An 18072-nucleotide genomic window follows, 5' to 3' on the forward strand; every position below is an offset into this window, starting at 1 on the left:
TCTGATGCTGTGGCTGTATATTGTGACGTGACTTTAGGGGAATGCTTCTGCCATGGGGAAAAGCCCCGTTTTAATGTGCTCTGAGAATAATTCCTGTCTAGAAGGAAAATACTCAGTAATGATAAGGCAACGCTGCTGTTAGTTGGAGTAACCCGTGCTCTTTGGCACCTCTGGGCATACCGTGGTCGCTGCTGCAATCTGATGGCGTTTGTTGTTCCACGCTGCGACGGGTGCGCAGTGCAGCCGAAGGGAAGCCTCAGGCCAGCTGGGGAGGTAGCTCTCCAGCGTATTGTGGGCACCTATAGTAGCGAAGCAAGGTGCTTTTTTGGGGTTGGTCCCCCCCCCCCCCCGACTAGCACCTAGGCCGTGCTATCCCACGCGACAGCAGCATACAGTAGGCAGCTGAGCTCAGCCCGAAGGCACGCGTTTGACGTGCCTCCCGCTCCTCCGCTGCTGCGACCACCTGGCGCCGCGGGGCTGCAACCTGATGCTATAATGCGTGACAGCCAGGTGTTCAGTTTTGCTGTTTCATATGTCAGCCTTACCAAACTTGATGAATAACAGCATGAAAAGCGTTGACAAAAATGCTAGCAGGAGGGCGGGTCGCTGCTTGGCTCAAATCAGAGTAAACCTCTCATTCAAAGGTGCAGATGCTGGAGATAAGGAAAGGCTTTGCTCTACATGCTGTTGTGTGCGGTGCTTAAGAAAGAGCCTTGCTTTAGAGTGCTTTATGGCACTTGAATTTGCAGTTCTGGCTGCCTAATACTATTGCTGGGTTGGGAAGGTAACTGCTCCTCTCCTAGGTGAAAAGCTAATGAGGAAAATAAAAATTTTGACTGCATTTCTGCAGGAAGAGTTCATGAATTCAATAATCTTAACCGCAAGCTATTAGCCAAGTCATCAGCAATTATATTTTCGATTGCTTCATATTCAGATTATGACGTGAAAGATTGCAATTAAGTTAGATTTGCCTTAAAACCTCTTTTAATCTTGGCAAAGAATAAACCTTTTCAGTTTAAGCATTTTTATGGTAGAGGTAGTCAAGGATTAGCAAATGCCTCCAGTATCATCCTGAATTTGGGAAAATAAAATCTTTCTTGTTGTCTTGGTTACATCCCATCAAATTATTTATCTCCTTTAAATTTCTGTTTTTTATATTATGCTCAGTTCATTGAAAGTTATAGAAGCAGACCATCCTTTGCACATGACTAGTTTACCATAAGTATGGTATGCTTTACAAACTGCCTTTTCTAAGTTTTGCGGAAGCTGCCTACTAAGTAACACCTCCGTAATGCTTTCCAGGCGAGTCTTCCCCGTAAAATACCATCATACCATCATAATCTTTAAGGCCTCTTGTTAATTTTACTGGTGAAACATGGAACACAAGGTGCATTTCCTGCCAAAACCGAACATCAGTTATTATGCCTAACCAGATCTCACCCAGAGGTCATACAGCATCCATCAAGAGTAACAGAAAAGACAGTGCTGAGCCAGGACTTGTCCTTCTGTCTTTCCGCAGGTGGGATTCATTCGACCTGAATCCTTTGAGCTCTTGAAGAGGGATTGGCTTTACTTTTACGGACTCAAGATAGTATGATAAATATAATGGAAAAGCAACAGGTTTGAAATTAAACTTGTTTATTGACTTGTAAGTGAAAGGCATTTCTATAGGGAGAAAAGGTAATAGCTTTTAGGGTCACTGGTTACTTTGGACACGTAATTAGATTTAGAGCACAAATAGCCTCTAGGTTAAGAACTGATGCATCACAAGGTGATGGACACTAAGCTATTTTATTTTCTCTGGAAACAACTATTTTGAAAGCAGGCTTGGTGTGAATTATGTCCACTTCTGAAGAAAAGGAATGGTCTTTCCTGAAACCTCAGAAAGCTTTAACAATCAAGGCTGGTGAAAGTCAGCCAGTTTTACAGCCAAAAGGCTGTAAAGCTTGTGGCTGATCTTGTCACCTCATCTACAGAGGGGTTCAAGGCTGTCGTCATCTGTACTTCTGGAGTAGTGAAAAACAGACAGCAGAATATCCACTGTAACAGTTCTTCGTACCTCAGTTCCCCCTGTCCAACTGTCAAAGAGAATGATTCTGCTTTATCTATCAACACATCCAGTAATTAATTGCAGTAGTTTACTGTTGGAGGAACTGTATGTTTGCACTTCGCCATCACTTTTTTTCCACAAGATTGTTTGCAGCAGATGCTGGCACTATTGCTTATTTTGTGATTATTTAGAAATAGCCAAGAGTGAACAGAGCTGCACTTCTTGCCTATTCATATTCAGAAGTTGGCCTGTAGCCCTAACTTCTTCCTTTGGGTCATGTCAGGCTTTTTATAAACTAACCATAAGAGTGAATTGGCGCTTTAGTGTTTCCAGAGCTTGTTAACATCTTGTTTTTATGGATTCAAACAGGCTACACGTGCATTTCAAGGGAGAGTTACGGTCTTACTGCTTGCAGGGGAAGATCGCATAGAGAAGCAGATACGGATGCATTAGTGATTTACAAAGTGCTTTATAAATTTTTTAATTTATAAAGTGGTTCTTTGCCGTGTGTCTTGGTATTAAATCAATGCGTAGATAGATACTTGCGATGTTAAGAGACATGCTGTTGCTGTAGGTAACATTGTTGGGATGAAGCTAAAGTGCAAGCACGTGGCTAGCTGGGATCATTAACGACAGATAACTAAGGTTCTTTATGACGATTTTGCTGAAGTACGTAGGTACAGTGTTATTTTGAAGTAAACCTGTCACATAAGTTTAGTGTCTTCCATAACCTATCTCTTAACTTTTAAAATTATTATTGACTAAATTTATAAGCAGAGGTGGGATTGTTTGATTAAGTTTGTCCAGTACTTCACATTTTAATACCTTGCTTTGTCTTGCTGTAACTTTAACAAAATGTAACTGCCTGGACTGAACTGTGCAAGCCTAGTCTCAGGCCGATTTCTTTTCTAAGACATTTAGCCAAAAGAGCCCATTCGCATCCAAGAATGAGTCAATTCAATAATCTCCTTGATTAAAAAAGAAACCACCCAAAAAAACCTACAAAAAACCCCAAAACACCAACGAACAACCCCAAACCTAGACTCTACAGAACTGAGGAAAAGCTACCTAAAACCGTGAATGGATTTGGCCTTCGGTTGTTCCTTTGAAATCTGCTCGCAATTAGCAAACCGGTACATCTGTGAGAAACTGCAGTTCACACGTGCTTAGTGGTGATGACTCCTGTGTCAGCTGTTGAATTCCCCAAAGGCCCCATTCGAGCATATTGCAAGATTCTCCCTCAAAGCGCAGCTTTCAGCAGAAGCAGGATGTGTTGGAACTGCTTAACGGGCAGGAGGGCAACGCTGCAGGGGGGGCTTTTCCTTCCCTCTGCCGAAGGGGCCACGGGGCAGAGCGTGGAGTGTGCTGTGAGCTGGGGAGGGACATGGGCTGGGGTGGGGTGGCACGGGACGGGGGAAGCTGTGAAAAATGGGGAGGGGAAGCGCTACTTCAACCCCGGTGTACTGGAACAGGGTAAGAGGTAGGGGTAGAATAGCATGGGCAAAGAGATGGGCTGATGTCACCTCGAGTACTGTGTTCAGTTCTGGGCCCCTCTGTACAAGAGGGACATTGAAGTGCTGGAGCGTGTCCAGAGGAGAGCTACCAGGCTGGTGAGGGGTCTGGAGACCAGGTCATATGAGGAGAGGCTGAGGGAGCTGGGCATGTTTAGCTTGGAGAAGAGGGGGCTGAGGGGAGACCTCATGGCCCTCTACAACTACCTGAAAGGAGGTTGTAGAGAGGTGGGGGTTGGCCTCTTTTCCCAGGTGAATAATGACAGGACCAGAGGAAATGGTCTGAAGTTGCGGCAGGGGAGGTTTAGATTAGATATTAGGAAGAATTACTTTACTGAAAGAGTGGTCAGGCACTGGACCAGCCTGCCCAGGATGGTGGTTGAGTCACCATCCCTAGAGGCGTTTAAGAAACCTCTAGATTTGGCACTTCAGGGCATGCTCTGAAGGGCAGAGATTGTAGGGGGTTTTTTTGTGTGTGTGTATGGTTGGACTCGATGATCTCAAAGGTCCTTTCCAACCATGAAGATTCTATGATTCTATGTTGGGAGGGGGGCTGGGCAGTAGGGCCGAGAAGATTTGAAGCAAAACTGAGATGAGGGACCGCCCCATTGAAGGTGCACACACGTCTCAGGGCACTTGAACACTGCCTTGGAAAGCTGGATTCTACCTGTGTCATTCCTTTGGGGTTCTCAAAATGCTCGGCAAGGAAAGGAGGCTGTTTATGTCTTGGAAATTATGTCTCATTGCCTATCTTCCTTTTTCTGGGTACGCAGCTTAACAGTGATATTTGAGTGACACATAAAGCTGAAGTCTCTAGGACCTGAGCCTTGGAAATATAAGGATGTAACGATAAGAACTGAATGAACCATTGACATCTCGAGCTGTTTGCCAATAAACACATTAATTATGAATCATTTGGCAGCTAAAATCAACAAGAACAAAGCCCAGTGCGTGTTCCTTGAGGTGCCACTTGCATGAGAGGTCAATATTAGAAACATGGGAGCCAGGACTGTTCTACGATAACTTCCAGTTTGGCAAAATACAAAGGGCAAATCCTGCATAAAATTTCCATGGAATAAAATTTATCTGAATGTCAAGACGGAATGATGTTTGGAGTAGATGCTTTTGGAAATTCATATTATTTCTTTTCTCGGTTTTGGTTTATTTTTGTTTTCAGTGATACCAGCAAAAAAAAAAAAAGTCCCGTCACTTGTGCACCGCATTTGTGCAGGGTACAGGTATCAGTAGGCAGACAATTATGTCACTTATATGGGGGTAACTGAATTTGCGTTAGCTTTAGTTTAGCTATCGGGAGTAAAAATAATCATGCAGGTGTTGTAACAGGACTCTGGTGCAGACTGGGGATATATTTTATTTGCTATCAATCAACTCCAAAATCCATGCTGCTGCGTCTCTGCGGCTGTTGCTGTATGAACTGACCCAACTAAAGCGAGTGAAGGTGTAACTACACGGTATACAATGGAAGTTCATTTGAAGTCTCCGAATGGTTTAAGAGGCTTTTGGTATGCCTGGTGCAGAGAGATACTGTTCACAGTTCATATGAGCAGGATGGTGCCTGAATGTCACAAGTTAAAAGTCCAAGGGGCAAAGTGTTGGTCTCCCTTAAAGCCAGTGGAAGTTTAACTTCAACAAACCTAGGTTTTCTCCCATAATTCTGTAACCTTGATTTTTGGAGAGGAAGTAATCGAGTTGTACTTTTACTTCTTGTGGCTTCACCAAGACTCCGTATTCCTAAGCGTTTTTAAATTATCTTTTATTTACTCTGATTGTGTTTTGTGGGAAACTAAATTGAAAGTGTATTTAAGGGCCCCAGAGACCTGCTCTGATGAACTCCATCAGGAGAAGCTGAACATCTGCTTGATGCTCGGACACAGCTTTAGCAGAACTCCTAGTCATTCAAAAGAAACTGTAGAAAATCTGTTTGCTTTTAAGTTCCAAACCTCATCACTCAAATTTTAAATTTTAATGTCCTTGCATACAAATAAAAAAAAGTAGAAAACTCAATACAAAATTATTACCACCTTGACAGAAAATACATAAAAGAAGAAGAAGATCAAGCATTTGTGCAGTTTTAGGGTGGTTTTACGCAAAGCAAAATTCAAAACTGAATTCTGGAATATAAGAAAATATGTATCGTACTAGCATGAAGATGTTTTAACAGTGATAGTATTGTCTTAACAAACACCTGTTTTATCAGTTGTCTTTCACATGTGAAATGAAATGGACTTTATAGTAAATAGAGTTTTTAATTTCAGTTAACAATATTTTACCATAAGGAAACTGTACAGAATTTGTGTGGTAATCCATGTACTATGTTTACTCAAATAAAGGTAATACTTTGCTGCAAACTTTTAAATATAATAAAATGCATTTAATAGCAATCTTTTGTGGTATCATCATTATTTATGGACGTAACATTCAAAGTACAGAAATTAAGTTGTGGATCAAAATGACCATAAAAACAGTAACCCAAAGAACCTTATAAACATGTCAACACCCATCATTTATCACAGATGGCTCATACCAATGTAAAAAACATATAAAATGCAGTATAATTCTCAACATATGGTTTACTTTGTTGCATTGTTCCTACATATTATTTGTGTTAAAATCCAGGAAATTCTATTAGGAAGAGAATATTGGTTTTGTTTATTAAACTAAAGTACAGGTGAAAGTCATTCTTTTCTTGCGATGAACATATACCAACAGTGATTAAAAAATAAACATTTATTTACAAAATATTGATGCATACATATTACACAAGTCAGTTATATCAAAGTGGTTTTTTAAACAATATCTGTAGCAACCAACTATTTGCATTGGTTTATCATAGTGCAAATGGTAATGTTGCAAAGGCAGGTTATAATGCGGGATTATGATTTGAATGCTAGCCTTCTCTGCTGCCTTTTGTTTTACTACATCTAGAAAACTATTCCCTTTCATTTAAAAAATATCTATTTCTTGCGAATGTTGAATAGTGTACCTGAGGATAGGGCAAATTCATTATTATTCTAAATTCTTTCACTTAGATAACTATCTCTCGATTTACTCAGCCTGCTTACATAGCACCATTGCCATTGATTACTAACATACTAATGAGAAAAAGGAATGGAAACACGCTAAATACACTATGCCATCCCTAATTTCAGGATTTATCCATTTATGTGGAATTTCACAATTCTGCACTATATATTCAAGTGTTTAAGGATGATTCTGGTGGTATTGTGTGGCGGTGTATATGTTACCGGTATATATTTTCCTGTAAGTACAATATTAAGAGAAGCTGTGAAGAAATGGACTTAAAAGCCCGCTCCTTCTGTCCTCAGGTGAGAAGGAACTTGCTTTTAATTACCAACACGTACTGAAACCTGCATATAAATTTGCGTGTGAATGACTGAACATTGATTCCCTCGCAATGTAAGAACTTCGCGTATTAAATCCGGTGATTTTGATTGTAGCTTTTCTTTTTCCCTGGCTCAAAGCCAGCCGTTAGGTAACTATATCGTCCTTTAGTTCATGTTCTGTAGCTGGTGCTGCACTAAATCTGTACGATTGTAGGATAGCCTATCATACAGCATATAGGATGTCGGCAATGCCTAGCATACGTAACTTCACAGTTTCAAAGACTGGTAAGTGGGTATAACTTTTTTTTTTTTTTTTTTTTTCCCCTCGGTAGCTTCCACAATTTACGAAGCGGTGGATCCCACGACGATCTCATGAGCACCCGCAGCGATCTACAACCATGGCCGGTATCTTGCCGTATATTATTTGTTCTTTCCCGTTGAAGTACAGCATGTTTATGGGGGACATCTTGGTGGGCGTGCAGCAAGGGCCTGCCGAACCTCGGGGGTTTGCTTGGTGTACAAGGTGAGTGTGCGGGTATTTTTGTAAAAATACAAATTCGCATTCTCCGGAGCAATAATTGGCTTTGTATCTTTTAGGTGCGATAATCCAGTCCCATCCGAAAGCTTCAAAATCCACTGTCAGCGGGTAGCGACAACATCGGGATTCTGTCGAGTGCTCATCGCAGTCGAGGCCAAAATCTCTGCGGGACCGTTTCGGCGTGTCTGTAACTCTGACCTCTAAAAATGGGTTCTGTGAGGAGAGGAGAAGGAATCAGAAGCACTACGGAGGTAAACCTAAGTTCAGTAAGAACATGCAAACAGATAATATCTCAGACAGATGTATCAAATTAATATCCTCAAATAATTTTTGTGAACAACACTTTGTCCTCCTGCAAATCTCTGCCACAGCTGATCTCTGCTCAAGGATTATTCCTCTTTTTCATGCTGAGGACCAGCATTTCCCTGCTGTTTCTCTATAAAGAGCTGTAATTTCTGAGCATCTCTTTCTGAAATCACCATCATCTCACTGCTAGCACCGTTTCTGTTAACTGCTAAAAGGTTTCAGAAATTTGGAGGATGCTGAATTTTTATTTTTGATGTGGGTTTTGTTTGTTTGTTTTAAACAATAGTAAGAGCTACTTTTTTTTTTTTTTTTTTCCTATGGAAGAACTCCCAAAAGGAAAGAAAGAAGTCCAGAAACTTTTCAAGGGCAAGATCAACTGGTGTTGGTCTCCCTTTTGTGAGTCCTTCTGAAATTCCCTCCGTTAAAGTCATATTCAGTTCAGGCTCTCTGGATAACCAAGGAAGGCTTCTTGTCCAGACCAAGGAGGAGAAAAATCACTCCATAATTGCTGTCGTTCTTGAATGACTGCAATGGCAGTAGAAATGAGCGTTTCACCTGCTGGTACAGGTTACTTGTACTTCACAGCTTTCCCCTCCACCAGAGGGCTGAATTTGCCGTACTGAGTCTGGATGAGCAGCAATATTTTGCCTCCTGAAAGAGCCCTGTGGCCAGGAATGTACTTTTGGCAGATCTCTGAGCCACGTGCTTCCTAGCGAAGGTGTGTTTCCACAGTCAACAACTGAGAATAGAACGAAATTACAACCTTCACAATCACGAGTTTGAAAAAGTTCCCAAAGTTTCCTCCCTTCCACTCACTGGTTTCAGCCCCGTGTGCCGGTTTGGCACTGACCGGGCTGTCCCATGAAGGAAGAGCGTTCCTTAGGAGTAAATAACAGCCCAGCTAACTTTGTTACATGGATTTGTCCCTTCCAAGATACCCGCCTCTACAGCTGCAAATTGTCCAGCTGCTGGAGATGCTCCTCCCAAAGGTAAATGATATGGAGTGGGGCTTGGCGAGAGGAGCATCCCCTTGCTGGGAGCTGCCGGAGAAGAGAGGAGCCAGAGGGAAGAGAAGTTTCCTCTCCCGTTATCAGCTGTGCATCTAACCCTGCCCTGCTGCTGAATCGGTTTGTTTTTACAGATGACGATAACCATGGATTATCCACACGTGTGAAAACACGGTGTTGCGTGTTTGAAGGGATGGAGGAGGTGAGGACGTTCCTTATCCTGATATCCAGCCGGCCTGTTTCAAGTATGGGAGATCCACATCTATACTGGATCTACAATTAAGATACCACCGAGTTTTTCCTTTAAGTTCTTTTATCTGCATTATACTGCTATGAAGTTAAACATTACATAGCTACATAAATGCAGTTGGACTCGATGATCTTAAAGGTCTTTTCCAACAGAAATGATTCTGTGAGTCTATGATATACAGATTGATTTACTGCATAGAAGCAAAAATACAATAATATTCTTTATACTTTGTTCAAAGGAGGGATTTCTTGGTTGTGATTGTTTCAGCTGCAATAGGTTCAGGAATTTTTACAGGTGGTCGAGGATTAGTGATTTGCAGAAACAGATAACGAGGAAAATGCTGTAGTTTAACTGGTACACTTCAGATTTTATTTGTTCATCTATACTTACAAAAAGGAACCAGATAGTTATTTTACGCTCTTTCTCACGATTATGACCCATTTATTGTAGCAGGCAGAATTTCTCTATTCAGACATTTCTAAAAGGTGGAATGATGCCCTCCACCACATTATCACACACACTCTATCTACTGAAAGGTACACAGCATTATGAAGAAGATCTGTTCTCACATTCATTAACATAGATAATTCTGGCTGTTGTTAACAGAAAACATATGCATACAGAATAGGGAGAAACTCCCTGACAGTCTGAATGCAGAAAGCTTCCTCAGCACTATCAGAGGCAGCTTGCCTATCAATGAAATTATCCAATGACTATACTGTTTAGATTTACTGCTTATTAAACAGTATTTGCTCTCAAATTTGAAAACAAGGTTACTTTTAATATTACCATCCATCAATAATTACCAAAATATTTTCCAGTTAATGCCTCTCGATGTCTTAGTGAAGTACTGCGATTTTTCTCACTTTTTCAAATAGGAAGCAGAGGCACAGGAATGCTATCGATTTTGACACGATCAGAGAGGAAAGAATGAAAGATTTGGCTATACAGAGCTTGTATCTTCCATTTCCTATGCAATGCTTCCATTTTATCCTTCAAACACAACTTAAATGCTTTCCAATAAAATGCAAGATATTTAAATGGGATTTTTCTGAATAAACTTACCAATCCTTCTTCACCTGGTCCCGGGAAAGTTACAGCAAGATCTCGTCCATTCTCATCGAAAGCTTTTATTTCGATGCCTAAATTGGATTCAGGCTGTTTGAGCCAGTTTTGCAACACTGTCTTCACATCAATGCTCTGCCAAATACCAGTGCCTGGGTTCATGTCAAGTTTCAAAGATCGGATTCCAGTATATCTTGTACCGTCTTTCATGGGTTTAATAAGTCTCAGGATCTGCACAAACACTGTTGTAGGTTTTTGGACTTGCCTCAAGTATATCCACAATTGTGCCTTTACTACTTTGTTATATTGTATTTTAGAGCTAAACTTAAAGAAGCAACATTTTGGTTTTCCCTCCATTTGTACAAGAAAATCAGCTATAAATGAATGGAAAGAACAGATTACTGAACAGGGAACAAAAAGAAATAGGCATATATAAACCCCATTATTTTTTTTTTCTAGACCATGTAGGAAGTCTTACAATAGGTTATAAACAGTATCAGTAACAAAGTGGATTTAACATAGTTCATTTTCTGTGGTTTATGCTCTATGGCAAATTTAATGGATATCAACAAAATCATTATGCTACCCCCTGAAAGCAACATCATGTGACAAGGAACCGACGATTGCTTTGTAAACAGGCTAAAATGAGGTTTGGCTAATCATTTTCTACATAATTCTGGTTGCTGTTTGTGCTCCGTGGGCTAAGCCGAGCGGAGCTGTGCTCGGGCTGAAACTCGGAAACGACGGGCAGTCAGGAGAAGGTGCACGCTGTGGGGGACCTTGGCGGTCCTCGGCGTGCTCGGGGCCCTGACCAGTGGTACCGGTGCCGTGGGCTGACCCGCACAGCTGCAAAATTGCCTCTTTCCCAAACACAAACTGTCCGGGGAGGGGGCACAGCCTATTCCACTTCACAGCAGCTACTACCCGCTCGCTGCTGGTAGTCATCCCCTGAGGACCGTCACAAAGCATGCAGAATAGCAACTTTGCATAAGCTGACTCAACATGTATGTGGTGATCCAGCTATTTCTGATTTACTAAGTAGCCTTAGTGGGCTTCCCATCGTACGGAGACAGCCATGGGCAAACTACACGAGCACTTTAATCTCTTTTCTCAATGGTAAAACAAATAGTTAAAAGAGGTTTTGCTTTCTTTTCATTTGAACAATATTATAGCAAAGTCACGTGGAGCGCTGCGTTCCTCCTTCCTGTGGACTACGATGCAGCTGTCATACCTAGTCATGGCCATATCTTTCCATGCCAGGATAAAATGGGTAATACTGATCTTTAACGGTGCAGGGCTTTGACATTCATAAATCTCACCACTTAAGATACCTGTCTCTTTAGTGCATTTAAAATAGTTTGAGGGCTTTTTATAAAAAGCAGGACATGAACTCGGATCAATGAAGTATAATGACTTTTTTTTTCAGTCATTGTAATTATATAATGGTTTAATTAAAAATAGTTATAAAGCCTTGGACGTAATAGGCTGGGATGAAACTGCTGGCAGACCTCAACTTTGTGATAAGGCTGCAGTAATATATCGCTATTGAGTACACATCTTATTAATGAATAACTTAAAAAATTTTACAGATGAAGTTACTTTTTCATCAATGCATACATTTTTAGCTGGCTAGAGCAGCTGATATGTTATTCCAGTGTGTGTATTGTAACAATATCTGTAACTGCTAACATGCCTTGTATGTCCTGTCATCTTTTTCCTTTTTGACATCATATTCGTAAGTGTTATTTAAAAAAACAGCTGCCATAGCCAAATACTTTAGCTGATGAAGAACACGAGATACTGTATGTATTAGCCGTGCAAAAGATACTTGATAGGAGCCATAGCAGATGTTTAGCACTCAGAAGATAACTCAGAATCTGCTCATTCAGTAAATGCCTTCATTCTTCCTTGGCACGACTACTGGAGCTGAGTGCTATAGCATGGACATTTTAACACTTAAATCTGTTACACACATATTTGCTTTAAATATATAGTTTTAACTCAGAGGTAGGTGGTGCTAGTTTATGGGATCAGCAAAGCAGCAAGAATTTAACTCTATACTTGCACTTGCTGCAACGTGTTGCAGTGAGGTAGCTCTGGTGCTCTAAGCTGGATTTCTGCTGATTTCTATTGCTTCTAAAAATACTGGCCAGTGAAACCTCCCTCAGGAAAATACAGTTACCTCGTTATCTGCACTAGTAGTTCATATTTGTGATAGGAAATGCCCTGCGTACCGCAAATAACGCAGTCAACTAAACTGCGGATCTCCCCTTGCTTTCTCAGGCAACGGGCAAATCCTAAGCGCTACAGGGCACCCGCGTTATAAGGAGCCGAAAACCGAACAGTAAAACAAAGGATCACAACAGGGTCATCTGAACCTGGCTCAAATTCTTTAGAAATAACGCTCTCCTCCCTCCCTCTAGCAGAGTTCAGCCAGCAGCCTGTTGGGAGAGCCCGAGGAGGAGTTGCGTGGCTCTACAGCAGGGAGACAACTCTCTCGGAGGAGCGGTGGGAGGTGAAAGCAGCAGGGTTACTTACACTCCGTAGGCATTGTGATAATCGTTTCGGTGGTGGCATGATAGTCATCGTCTTCCAAAGAGCCATCGCTACTGTCGTCTCTCTGGACGTCATACTGATCAATCAGTTCCTGTAGTGGAGGAGCTTTGGGTAAAAGTTGTTTAATAACGTCCCTGCTAATGTTAGGAGCTTGTTCCAGACGCAGTTTGCTGAGGATTTGAATTTTTATGGCTTCTATTCTGGAAGATTTTGTATTCTGTCTCCACATACAAGCATTGCACAGTCCATCTTTTTCGGCGTTCTCTGTGGGCTGACTACTGTCATCCAGAGCCACCGGATCAACTGAAATCAGCATGAACAGGTAAATATAAACATAGATCACTAGCTTTTGCATGATCTCACATTCAGTGCAGCTTTTTTCTTTTTTTTTTTCTTTTTCTTTTTTTTTTTTCCCCCCCTCCCCCTTTCCCTTTTCCCTTTAGTACTAAACAGATCCGTGGAAGCAAATGCAATCTGAGAGACAGCTTGCCACACTGGTGTACCTTATATATTCCAAGGGGGCTTTTTATACTCCAACTTTGATTAGGCTCATGTCGTCAAACCCGACGATTGGTTGCTGTCCCAACAATGAATCTGGCTGTCAGAGGGTAAAGCCCTGTCGATCACAAGTCACTAGACAGCATTTAGTTACAGCCAAGGGTGAACTGATTTATCTGGGTGATTCGTAGAGGATATGTCTTCGCATATTGAAAGGATATATTTCCAAGTATTGTGGGCAGCAGTACTGAAAGACAGCACTGTCATTCTTAAATATATACCAACCCTGTATTTGTACTATGAATCAAGACAGGCATCTCACTAAACTTGCTTTAGGCTTCTACCAGGTTTTTTGGACTTGAAAGTTTGTGCTATTTTAAAGAAAATCCCAGGGGATTCCTGTTAGCAGGCAGGGAAGAAATGCTTTAGAAATGCAGTGTGAACAGTGCTAACTTAGGTTGTTCAACAACTAAAATATATAAAGCGGTTCAAATTTCAGAAAAAACCTTAATGGGTTTTCCTGCTAGGTGCTTGCTAAAGCAGTAGTAAAGATTTTGTGCATGTATGACTCTATGTAAATGCATATCTTATCTGTTTGTCCCTTTAGCATATAAAAAAATCAACAGAACAAATCCCTTACTGAATTAACAGTCAGTTATGAAAAATGAGTCTGTCCTCTTCATACTGTCACTAGGTCAGCAGAATCCTGGGCAGTAAATTAAATATTGAGAGATCTTTAGTAGCAAAAGTATTTTTAAGGAATATCTTTAGCTACTTACTGTAATATTATACAGAAATAATAAAGCTTGCTTTTTCCATTAATAGTGAAAGTATTAAAAGCCTTAAAACATTTAAATCTCTACTCTGACCATTTCTTCTTTTTGCATGTCATCCTTTATTTTTGTTCAAAATGCCTCTGTGTTATGCCAGTGTAAGTGATACCTTTCTGTGCTTTCTTTTGCTTTCTGCTCAAATATTTGTAAGTTCTCTAGATAAATTACAGTTTTAATATGCTTTCTGCATGAGGCAGATACCTCTAGGCATGGTTTTATACTTCCAGGTTGTGGCTTACAAAAATCTTACAGCAACGCAGTTCACATTTGATGTGCTCTTAGCAAGAATTATGGAATTCATGGTTAGTTGGGGAGGTGGGAGGCTGGGGGTTACTGTTCAGCATAGGCTGTATATTGCAGCAAGAAGAAACCCTGGAATTTGTATATGTTGTGTATATTTGTGTATTTGGAATCGGTATATTACAGCCAACAGAAATCCTGGTATTTCATGCGATATGCCAAAGTTTGCCTATCTAAGTTAGGACTGAGTTGTCAGTTTCTCATTGAGTTTCTCTTCTTTTTCCATTCTCAGTACATTTAAACATGTGGCAAACAGGGTTTGGGGTTTTTTTGGCATATGTTCATGCAGGAAAAATGTTGGTATACAGGAAGATGTGGGACAGAACTGTTTTCTGCCTGGTCATTCATATGATTTGTATCACCTCCCCAGGGCGTGCAAATTCACTGCCTTGCACACAACTGAGCCTAACATTCAGCTCATGACCAGTGATGTAAATCGTGAGTATTCAATTGAAATTGATTTTCCTACCCTGGTGTAAAGTTGATGCAAGCAATAGATGTATCACGCTTGCACGTTCCAGACCTATGGCTTTAGGGTCAGACCCTGATATTCTGATTTCAGTCAAAATCTGTGTTTAAAGCAAGCAGCTGGACGACTTAGCTCCTGGGCATTTGCTTTTTACACAAGATACTGGTGCAGCTACTCCCAACGTGTGGCAACATCAATGGGCTCGTGGCTCACTGGAACTAGAAGTCAGGGTAGATCCGAGTTTGCAGTGAAAACTGCCTGCCATGTCTATAACATGTTTTAAACAGATTCTTAGTGCATTTCAAGTGCTGGAAATGTATTTTTATGGAAGATGCATAGCATGATTCACAGTAAGAAGCTTTTTGAAAAGCACTGACCCTGTTGGTGAATTTCTGGGGGGTTTATGTTGGGGGGGTTTTATTTGCTTGTTTACTATTATGACAGTGAATATCATAATAAAACTATTTTTAATTCTTTTTTATTTTAAACCAGAACGATTTAACCAGTTGGGTATAAAAGGATATCCACCCCGAGCGGAAACCTTGACAGGCACCAGGCTTCACACCAGAAACAGTTTTAAAGAGAACAATGATCCACCAGTAACCAGGTGGGAATAATGATGCAGTCATTAATATGAGAGTAATTAAATGCTCTGGCAGGCTGTGGCTATAAGCCACTCATGTTGGAGAGGGGACAAGAGAAGTGCTCAGCAAAGCGATGCCCCTCGCACCATGACTCCTCTTTGAATGTGCTCTGCAGCAGCTCGCCCAGTGCCCGCGCTGGTACCTGGCCTGCTCCTTCTCGTTCCAGGTCTTCCCACTGGTACTGTGGCTCATCATGAACATGCAGAACCTCCATTTATTTTATTTTTCCCAATCTTCTGCAAGGATTCCGTTGGTCTGCAAAAAAGGGCCCCTTTCGCATTTGGTGGTGGCTGCAGGACCAAAGTCCTCTCTTGTACGCCTGAAACCCCAGTGAGCTCTGAGCAAGAGCTGAGCTTGCTCTCGGCCACCAAGGTGACACGTGGTGGTGAACAGACCCTGCGGAGCACCATGCCTCTGCTCCCTGATTAGAAGGAGGAAGCAGCAACAGCAGCTGGAGTGGTGGCATAGGGACTACTGACCAAGGATGACAAAAGTGCCCCAGAATTCACCAGCAGCCGCATGACCAAGAGCAGTATTTTTCCAATGTTTCCCTCATAAAATGCACTTCGTATTGATGCACTCTGCATAACTCTAGGCTGTCAGTAGAATACCTTTCTCTTCCTCTTTTGCTGTTGCCGGCTTTTTCTTTTCTATGAGGCTGCAAGAACTTGGAAGAGAGCTTAAACAGTTGCACTTGATCAGGAGCCTATTGCAGGATCTAATTTATTTAATAGTAATTATAATACAATATGCATTTTGCTTTTCTTTCTGGCTTTCATTGTAATGTTTTTGGAAAGTGATGACTACAAAAGTAGGTGACAGAGGTGTGAGAAGTAAGCGATAAAGTGACCAGGCAAAAGTTGTTTCAAAAATCCATTTGGCAAAAAATAATTTAAACAAAAAACCCCACCAGCAAAACTAAAGAAGAGTTAAAAATGAAATGCATATTTTACTGAACTTTATGGCATTTTAATATTAACTTTGGGATTTGTGTCATTCTACCCGCCGTGCCTGCCAATAGTGAATAGTATTCCCAACCCGAACTATTCAAAGATCATGGCTCAGGCCCCCAAAATCAAGCAATGTAAGAATGTTCCTTTCTGAAGGAAAGGAACTGTCTACCTGTCAACTTCTCTCCTTTCCCTCTTCCACCAGCAGCTTTTGTGCTCGTTGGAAAACCTAAAAAAAAAAGAACGAAAAAAACCCCAAACCCACCCCCAACAAATTTGACCACTATAGAGGTTTCAAAGACACTGCGTTACTGTGAGTTTTATGGAAAAACAGTGACTGTGTAGAGGAAAAGGAGATTACTAATGCCCTCCCTGAGGAGAAGGCAAACGGAGCCCAACTATTACCCATCCTTTTTGGCAGCCTCTAATTAGCCAATCAGCTTGTGCGTCTTCGTCATTAGTCAGCATGCTGATAGCTCTGGACCATCTACAGTGTGTCGTCCCTTGCTGGGCCAGCAACCCAGAAAAGACAGATAGGGAGCAGGATGGGATTTGAGCTTGTTTTGGAGGTGGACCAAGTGGACATGGAAGGAAACCAGGACGTTTCTGAGAAAAGGGAGAGTTACAGGGGTATGGAGGAGCTGCTCTCATGGCAGGGAAGGAGAAGGACATGGGTTATAACCCTGCCAGAAATCAGACAACTTCATCCTGTTGTAGGCTAGATTTCCAAACACATCCTTACAGCCTGCAGGACCAGAAATTCACTCTGCTTTTTTCTGTTGTTTAAGTTAAATGGAATAGTTCCCATAATCGATTCTACCTCCGAAGGTAGCACTTGAAGAAAAAATCAGGTGGTGTGAAATGCACTGCAAATCTGTGATTGCTGTTTACATTGATGTCAAGTCCTACCTCTGAAGCAGCTGGCTTCTCTCCTGGCTTTATTTTATAAGGAAGATACAACATTCCTCTTGAGCCACTGAGGACGATCCTCTTTGAGTCACCTTTTCTCTCACTGTTGTCAGCGCAAAGCCTGATTTCTAGAATAGCGTATTGAAATGGATAGAAAATTCCATTTTAAATATTTTTGGGCCAGATTCATCTCTCACTTAGCTGCAATGAGTTGGGAATAATGTTTGTGAAGTAATTTTGGTTGGTTAAATTTGAATAGAAAAATTCAGACATATAATTAAATGCAATGGAGTTAGGGTTTTTAAGTGTTTAACTATGAGCCCAGCTGCCTTAACTTACCAGCTGCTTGAATTGCAAGATAAATGCATTGCTTTGAACCTCATAGCAGATATAAGGTCATGTCTATAAAACACCTAGAAAGAAATCTTGCAATAACAAAAAGCCTATGAAAACATCATCCCAATCACGTTATGAAAACTAAAGCTGCAGCTACTGTAAGGCTAAAGTAACCACTTTTAAAATTCAACTTATTGCCATGAACTAAAATATGAAGGCTGGAAGTAGTATGAACTCTTGCTCTGTAACAAATGTCCTGAAACAGTTTGTCTCCTGCTATACTTTTTTTTTTTTTTCCTAGAAAAGTAGTCACATATAACGTTCTAAACGTTGTGCTGTATCAGCTACTGAAAGTCAACTTTATTTTTTTTATTTTGATGGTATGAACATTTAATTACTGCAACTTACCAAAAAAATAAGTAAGTTCATCTTGTTTTCACCAGTTTTGAGTTCCAGGTATCGGAGAGCGTATTTCACTGAGGAGA

General features: G+C 41.1%; 1 protein-coding gene and 1 long non-coding RNA gene across 2 annotated transcripts; one reads left to right on the plus strand and one right to left on the minus strand.

Annotated features, from left to right (window-relative positions):
• Nucleotides 1-5511: 5511 nt before the first annotated feature.
• Nucleotides 5512-13149, minus strand: MSTN (myostatin). The gene is made up of 3 exons (XM_074596210.1): nucleotides 12631-13149; nucleotides 10093-10466; nucleotides 5512-7677 (listed from the first exon to the last, which is right to left on the minus strand). Exons 1-3 carry the CDS (start codon nucleotides 13001-13003, stop codon nucleotides 7297-7299), a joined length of 1128 nt encoding a protein of 375 aa, XP_074452311.1. The 5' UTR covers nucleotides 13004-13149; the 3' UTR covers nucleotides 5512-7296.
• Nucleotides 12549-16573, plus strand: LOC141746892 (uncharacterized). The gene is made up of 4 exons (XR_012588523.1): nucleotides 12549-12970; nucleotides 14650-14717; nucleotides 15241-15355; nucleotides 15559-16573. It is a non-coding gene; the product is annotated as an uncharacterized LOC141746892 (long non-coding RNA).
• The last annotated feature ends 1499 nt before the right edge of the window (nucleotides 16574-18072 follow it).

Source organism: Larus michahellis, chromosome 7, assembly GCF_964199755.1.
Source record: "Larus michahellis chromosome 7, bLarMic1.1, whole genome shotgun sequence".
Taxonomy (NCBI): domain Eukaryota; kingdom Metazoa; phylum Chordata; class Aves; order Charadriiformes; family Laridae; genus Larus; species Larus michahellis.

Coding starts and splice junctions, on each gene's coding strand:
- MSTN (XM_074596210.1), bottom strand. CDS start 13,003: ATGCAAAAGCTAGTGATCTATGTTTATATTTACCTGTTCATGCTGATT. Junction 10,467..12,630: donor TATCACAATGCCTACGGAGT/GTAAGTAACCCT, acceptor ATTCATTTATAG/CTGATTTTCTTGTACAAATG. Junction 7,678..10,092: donor GACCAGGTGAAGAAGGATTG/GTAAGTTTATTC, acceptor CTCTCCTCACAG/AACCCATTTTTAGAGGTCAG.